This window comes from Lathyrus oleraceus, chromosome 7 (genome assembly GCF_024323335.1).
Source record: "Lathyrus oleraceus cultivar Zhongwan6 chromosome 7, CAAS_Psat_ZW6_1.0, whole genome shotgun sequence".
In the NCBI taxonomy this organism is placed as follows: domain Eukaryota; kingdom Viridiplantae; phylum Streptophyta; class Magnoliopsida; order Fabales; family Fabaceae; genus Lathyrus; species Lathyrus oleraceus.
Genome location: NC_066585.1, coordinates 184,352,691 through 184,360,489, shown reverse-complemented (window position 1 = coordinate 184,360,489; position 7,799 = coordinate 184,352,691). Strand labels below are relative to the sequence as shown.

The 7,799-nt window shown below is 33.4% G+C and overlaps 1 protein-coding gene across 1 annotated transcript; it reads right to left on the bottom strand.

The window, feature by feature from the left end:
- Nucleotides 1–2,464: 2,464 nt before the first annotated feature.
- Nucleotides 2,465–6,469, bottom strand: LOC127102071 (vesicle-associated protein 4-2). Its single transcript, XM_051039487.1, has 7 exons — nucleotides 5,926–6,469; nucleotides 4,547–4,617; nucleotides 4,160–4,241; nucleotides 3,937–4,049; nucleotides 3,176–3,253; nucleotides 2,850–2,969; nucleotides 2,465–2,753 (listed from the first exon to the last, which is right to left on the bottom strand). Exons 1-7 carry the CDS (start codon nucleotides 6,218–6,220, stop codon nucleotides 2,691–2,693), a joined length of 822 nt encoding a protein of 273 aa, XP_050895444.1. The 5' UTR covers nucleotides 6,221–6,469; the 3' UTR covers nucleotides 2,465–2,690.
- Nucleotides 6,470–7,799: the final 1,330 nt, after the last annotated feature.

The following is a 7,799-nucleotide window of genomic DNA, read 5'->3' as shown; positions in this document are numbered from 1 at the left end:
TCATGATGAATATTAAGGTGGAAGTTTGGGAAATCAAACATATTTCAAAATTTTCTCTAAGTCCCAAGTCAAATGTTCACTTCTTCCACCTTGAATAACGTTTTCTAGGGACTTCAAATGAAACATGTTCCTTCATCAAAGTTGTATCTCTTTCAAGCTTCTTCAATTTAGTCACAAATTTGACCTCATTTGGATTTGTCATGAAGGAGTTATGCATTTTAGAAGTTAAGGAAAATCACTTGTTCAATGGTATTGGCCCAAAATGACCTATAATGTTTTCACTTGACACATGCATTTGCAAGTTGAATTTGCACTTCCTCCGAACATAAAAGTTGAAGTAGACATCTTAAATTTGATCATTCAATTTGAATGGATTTCATCTCATACAAATTGAGCAAGTTATGGTCTTGGAAAGGTGACCTCCAAACTAGGGTTTAGACAAAATGATCTATAATCTTTCACCATAAAAAATGACTTTACAAGAAACATTAGCTATAGACCTCAACATGAAAGTTGTGTGGAATATCATTTAGAGTAACTTTGCTCTTGGAATCATTTTCATATGACAAACATTATAGGAGATAGGGTCTAGGGAACCCCAACTTTGACCAGTTGACTTCCTCTGGTCAACCACCATGAACCGACTTGCTAGCTTGATATTCTCTTGACTTTTGAGACTCATGGAGGATCATATATGAATAAGATGATGTATTGTGAAGTATCCCATGAAATATTTGATCAATAGGTGAAGAAACTTGTTGAAAAAGTCACACAAGATACCTAGATGAATTAGGGTTTCCTAGGCAAACCAACTCCAAACTCTTGATGATTTCTTGACCAAAATAACATGTGAAGAACATAGGGATCCATATATGACACTTAGAGTCAAGGTAAACCAAATCTTGATTGAACTCCTTGCATTGAGGGTCTCAAATCCTATATATGATCTAGATAGAGCATAGGTGAGCATGTACACTACCTACAAAAGCAACAAATTATACAATGACATATTTTTGGTATTTTGGTTAGTAAATAAAGATAAATGGAGTATGATACAATCAAATGTGCTTGGTGATCTCTCCCAATGCAAACCCAATGAATGAGGGGTAAGGAGGAGGCCAAGTTGTGATCCCAATGCTAATGCATATGATAAGATAGCATGAGGGATCTTAGGGTCAAAATTGGGGTCTTACAGGTGACAATACATATAAGCATGATATGCACACTATTTGTTGGAGTTAGATTGCTTTGTCTAAGTCTCAAGGTGGCTTGGGCATTAAGAAGCTTAAGTTTATGAATCAAGTTTTCCTTGCTAAGCTTTATTGGCAGTTGAAAAATGGTAATCAAACTCTTTGGTGTGATGTTATGAGAAGCAAATACATCACGCATATGCGTCAAACTGATCGAACTCGGGCCAAGCCTACTGACATGAGTCTTTGGAAACAACTTGTCAAGTTGGGGCCTCAATTAGAGAGTATGACTTACTAGAAAATGGGGAATAGCAAGGATATCAGGTTGTGGTAGGATTCTTGGATTGAGCCAGGCTTGAATTACTCAGTCAGAATTACAGGGTGGATCATAATGCCAAAACAGACCTTGTTTGATTACAGGGTGGATCCTAATGCCAAAGCGGGCCTTGTTTGATAATGATACTTTGGCTAAACTCAAAGTTATTCCTCCTCTGATTTTGGGGTGTCTGATGTGAGCACTTGGAATGGGTCTGATAATGGGACAGAATAGTGTGAGCACTTGATATAAGTAAGACTTATGATAGTAGTCCTAGTTGGCTTCTTCCTTTTGCTCAAAGAGTATCTTCCTATTTTTTTTTTGTTAGACAAAGTGGTTAGTTTGTCTTTTGTTTATGGGCTTTTGCCCTCCCATTTTAAAAAGAAATAAAAAATTTATAACACATTTTTGTTTATATATAAAAAGTGACATTTTACTTATTTTGTTAAGTAAAGTATCACAATCCTGTCCCATTAAAGTGCTGTTTAGGTGCAAGGGATTAAATAAAACAGTTTTTTTTAATTTACTGATTTGTAAATATCTAACTACTTGTTTACATAATCTGTATAAATTAAATAATTAAATGGATGGATTGAAGAATGCACAAAGAAAAGAGCACAATTTATTTATACATTGAGTGAAAATATTTCACACAAAGTTAATATAGTAATCGTTCAGGTCACCCTTGCTCCGATGCTTCAAAATAGAAAAACTATATACAAATTATGGTGGATTTGAAAACAAAAAATAAAATAAAAACCAGTTTCATATATATTTTACAAGTCAAACAAATAATGAACCGGTTTCATCTTCTTTACTTATAAAACTGCTCATAGGATAAATCAATGTCAACATATTCCTTAAAATGTGTAATCAAATTTACAGTTAAATTTATATATATTTCTTTTAATGGAGAATGTCGACTATCTGCATACAAGTAGAACCATGGCAAAATAAATTGACAGCAAATCATTATCTGATCATTTGACATAAATCTATCAAAATATATTATTTCACAAACATGAGACATTTATCTACATAGACAATGATCAACACACCCACACATAGCTTTCTCTATAGCACACACTTGCCATTCACCTGAAACTTTTCCAGGAAAAAGACGCTGTGATTTTAATAATCTTCTCTCAAGATAACACAAACATTAGTTTATCCAGACCAACAGTCTATACAGAATCTACAACCACATCGCCCTGCTGCTTAGCAAGGTATCTTTCCCTCCTCTCTTTCTGAAAAACATAACAAGGATTTATTATATTATAAATCGAGCATTCGAAAAGTAAGTATCACAAAGAATACATTTATCGAAATTCAAGTATATGTACCCATTCGTCTATGACAAGCCCTTCTCCAATTATTTTAGGACCCACGTCTTCTGCAGGTTTCTTCCGTGCTTCAAGGGCAGCATCAGCATCGGCCAGCTGTCGCTTCAATTTTTCCAAAATCTTAATTGAGAAAAATAGAACCTTATAAGTAATACACAATCGATTAAGGTGTTATATCAGAGTACATACAGCTTAGAAACAGAAAAACAAAAATAGCTGATACTGTATGTCTCAACCACAGTAAGAATTGAGAGAGACAGAAAAATAAGAACCACAAAAATTGGCTCAAATACAAGCAAGCATACGCTGAAGATATTCGTACTCACAGGACTAGGGCGCTCTGGATCTAGAAAAACAACACGCAGAATTTGCTCAACTGCTACCTGGTCCTTCTGCTCATCAAACTGTTTCAAGGGGCAAATTGAAGACAGTTAGAGTGGCTGAATTAAAAAGTAAGCACCAAGAATATACAACAGAAAAACAAACAAAAAAAGTTAATAGTGGGAATATTTTGTAATGCAAAGGACAGAGAGTATTATTAATCATCTTAATCCAAAAGAAAGTGAACCTTCTCATTGATAATCATAATAAAAAATATCCAGTTCTCATGTGCTAAGCATATAAGTTCATTAAAAGGCTATAATTTCCAATGGGTTGGAAAAAAAATCTATGTGTAGAGTAATTTATAATAACCAAATAAGAATATGCATTATTTTAATTTTTAGGTCAATTATAACAAAAACCAAGTAAACAAACAATTCAATGCAGTAGTATTAATAGCAGTTGTGTTTTTAAAAAATGGTAAATGTTAGTATTATGTAGTGTGTGGATATCGAACCCTCAACCTCCTTATCACTTAACTGCTAAACAGCTCCACCACAACAACCAAACCAACCTTAGAACCCCCAATACTGCTTTTGTTTGTGTGAGAGAGATAGGTAACCCAAGAATATATCCAGTCACATGATTGCTGGATGCTGAAGTTGAAAGAGGAAGGGGTACTTGAAAAGACACAAGAGAACGCAGGCAAGACAACATCATCTTAGTTTTTGACAATTTTTTTTATAGCAAAATAAAATTAACTAACCAGCTCAGGGACGTAATCAATTGAACCTTTGACCTTCAAACTCATGATTTTAAATTTGAGTCCACTTTTTTCGGGCTTTTCATTATTTTCTGGTTGCTCTACAAACTTGAACACTAGTAAACAAAATACAGATTAGAAAGATGATTAAACCTTGTATTAAACATACTAGCTTTGGTTGGTTACACACAAAAAGGAATATATAGAGAAATCAAATATTGCCTACCCGTTGCTATGATACTCTCGCCAGGTGCAAGGATAGCCCCAGGTGGACGCATGAAACAACTTTTCGGTGCAGTTGTTTGAAACTATGAAAATCAAAAGAAAAATCTCAGAACATATGGTTAAATTCCAGACCTAATTTAGAATATAGGAAGACTCATAAAATTATACAAAAGTAAAGGAATAATTCTCTTCAAAACAGTGACATAGTAAAAGTAAGAATAGACAGTTGAGTTCAAGACTCAATCAAATTACCTCAACAACAAAAATTGAAAATGAAGAAAAAGGAATGTATAATACAAGGGAATAAATGAATAGGTGGTGAACATGTTTCACTATATCTTGAATGCCACATAGGGGTAAATAAATAGGTGAACATGTTTCACTATACCTTGAAAGCTACATTAGATTTACTGGTGTTTTTAATCCTGACAGCACTCCTAACCTGTTTTCCTGGCTCATCTACACATGACAGTAAGGAAAGAAGGGATGAATTAAGTAATACAAAGATAAAATAAATTACCAATCCTACAGAGAAGTACCAGAATAAGGAATCTAAAAAACAAAAATGAGCACAGGCACATGAATCTGCATATGTATTTTTGTCTCTCGACCTAAAAGTGCAGACAATGGAAGGAACACAATCGCAAAGGGATATTTACTATCCTATTTTCCATCTAGCACATTTGACCATCTGCTTTAAAAGTTTACAGTTTCTGCACCATTAAAGCTTGAAATCCATGTATATCAATCTTATACAAAATCCTCCACATATATATCATTTTTAAGACAGACAACTGTTCAATAACTTAAAAACAATCCATAGTAACTTCTAATTTCTATTACGTGCACGGTAAGGCATTATTGCTTCAATTCCTATTTAACGGCTTTACAGAAAGACAGAAACATACCAACAAATAAACAAATCAAATTCTACTATAGAATTACACAATTAATATTCCAAATAATCTAGTTTTAGCAGAAATCCACTTATGCTTATGCAGACAGGGGAAAATGATTCTCTGACAACTAATTTCCCCCAGAACCATAGAAGTACACAATTAATATTTCAAAATATAAAACTTGCCCAGAACTAAAATTAAAGGTTATGCATTCTTTCCCTTCACCGCATCTATTTTCCACAACTCACTTCAACAAAAAGGGCAACAACTATAACTGAAAAAAGAAGAAGCGTCTAACAGAAATTACATAACAACATCGAATTCTTTCATCTTTGTTCTCAAGCTAGTTCTATAGCGCATAAGAAAGATAAATATTGCATCATGCACAAGTTAGTTTCCACCATTCGAATTAATAAATCCACACCATTGAAAAACACACTTGTGCATGATGCAAAACTACTTTACTTGTTCAAATTAGACCGAGCCTCGTTCTTAAAACACAATCTTATATCTCAAAACTCAAGCTATATTAAGCCTTTGGAGTTTTTCCATTATCGGAACAAAATAATTCCTGATTGGCAACACAAACAACCATTATTTTTTAAGCCATGTTGAAAGAAACACGCAAGGATTTTAAACCAAACTAAAAATTTCTAGTTTTGGATCGTTTAATAACTAACACCCCTACGTCATAATTAAACCGAAATTAACATCAGTTAATAGACCAAAACAGATCACGATCAAATTATCAATCACTAATTATTAAATTGCATGCAAAGGAAAACGCAAACATGAAAATAACTATATGAGATATAAAAATTAAGATGCAAAAACAAAAGGGAAAAGTGAAGAAAGAGACAAAACATACAAGGGAAGTAAAGCTTGTTGGAAGGATCAAGCTTGAGACGACGTCGTGTTGGGAGAAGCGATCTGGCAACGGAGGAAACAGAATTGGAAGATTGAGAAGTGGAACCTTCAAGCGGAGGAAGATTGTGCGCGTTACTGTTAGGGTTATGGTGATGTTGATGATGATGAGGGTGATGAAGGTTAGGAGAAGACGACGTCGTTCCGGTGGAAGAGGTGGTGGTGGAATGGCGAAAAGGAAGCTTGAAGAAATTCCAGACCTTAGGTTCGGAGTGAGGCTTGGGTTCAGCTACGGCCATTTTTTTTTTCTCTTCCAAGAAACTGAAAAGGGAGAGAAAGAAAATGAAGGAAATGAAACGAGGGACTTGACTTTTACATTTTACGATTTCAACTTTCAAAGCAAGGGAAGAATGGGTGGAAACGACGTCGTTGGTTTCTAGTGTTTTCTTTTTTTTACTTTTTGAAGTTTGGAAAGTGTAGCAGACTCGGATGTGAAGGGATTATGAATTGGAATGGAGAGAGTGGTTTGAAGTCCACGGTTTGAGAAGGGATAGTTGAATGGGAATACGACGTCGTAGTGATGTTCGAGGAAAATGTGGTGGGGTATCCTGCAACTTCAAGTAAGTAACCTGTGTTTGGAACACGTTAATGGGGTTGACTTTAAGAAAAAGTATACTCACTCCTATAAACCTTATTTCAACCTTCACGACAAAAGGTGAGATTAAGCAAGAGAGAGAAGGTGTTAGAAAATCTGTCCCGCTAACTATATTCATAAAAACACTCTTTAAATATTTGAAATATTCAATTTTAAATGTGTAGAATATATAAATTTTAATAAAAGATTATTATTTAGATCTTTAAAAGATGTTTTTAGGATGTTCATTAGTATTTTTTATTAAAAATTATAGGGTTTTTATATTTAATGTTTAGAAAGATAAAAATAGTTTGATTTCATCAATGCTGAAAGCTAAGGGTTTTTACTTTAGTTTTTAATAAAAGTAAAAGTAAAAAGAACTCAATTGAAATGTTTGTGTTGTCTAAATTTTAATTTTTTTTAAATGATATATTAATTAGAGAAATTCTTGATTTATATTATCAAACAAAAGGGTAGTGAGGAGATCATAAATTTTTCTTAGATGATGTGATTGAGGTTGATATGCATGAAAATAATATTGAAGAGAAGGAAAACATTGCATATGAAATGATGTTATCAGTACTATAAATCTTAGTTATGATTATTCTCTCTTATTTGTTTTACCTACTTTATTATCATTAGTGTGCTTTGATGGATGGTCTATAGTTAATATATTAGAACTATCTTTGTTGTAAGAGAATAAAGTTTCGAGTTTAATTTATCTACTCATTCTCTCAAAAAGATTGTTATATGGTGAAATTTATGAGTTTCTTATTGAATATTCAGATGTCAAGGTGTTGTATTTTATTGAAAAACATAATATCAAGAACGATTAAAATAGACAAAAACATGTCAATGAACGAACATGTCAAATATGCATTGATGTGTGTTGAAGTTAATTTAACAAAGCATATTCTTGCTTTGTTCATCATCGAAGGTTGCCAGTATTGTGTTAAATATGAGAGTTTGCACTTAGTAGGCATTTCATGTGCAAGGTTTAAGCATTACGAGGAATAATATTCTTAAAAGAATGTTGAGTAAGAGGGAAATGTAGATGCTACAGGTGTAAAGACGAGCTTCTCCTACATTATGTTTTGATGAAGACAACTACATTATGGACATATCAAAAGGATGAGCAAAAGTATCATGATCAAGAGCTATGGGATCAAGACTTGGTTCATAAGCAACATTGTCAAAGATGCACTTAGATATACTTAGAGCTTGATCTTCATTTGATAGGTACA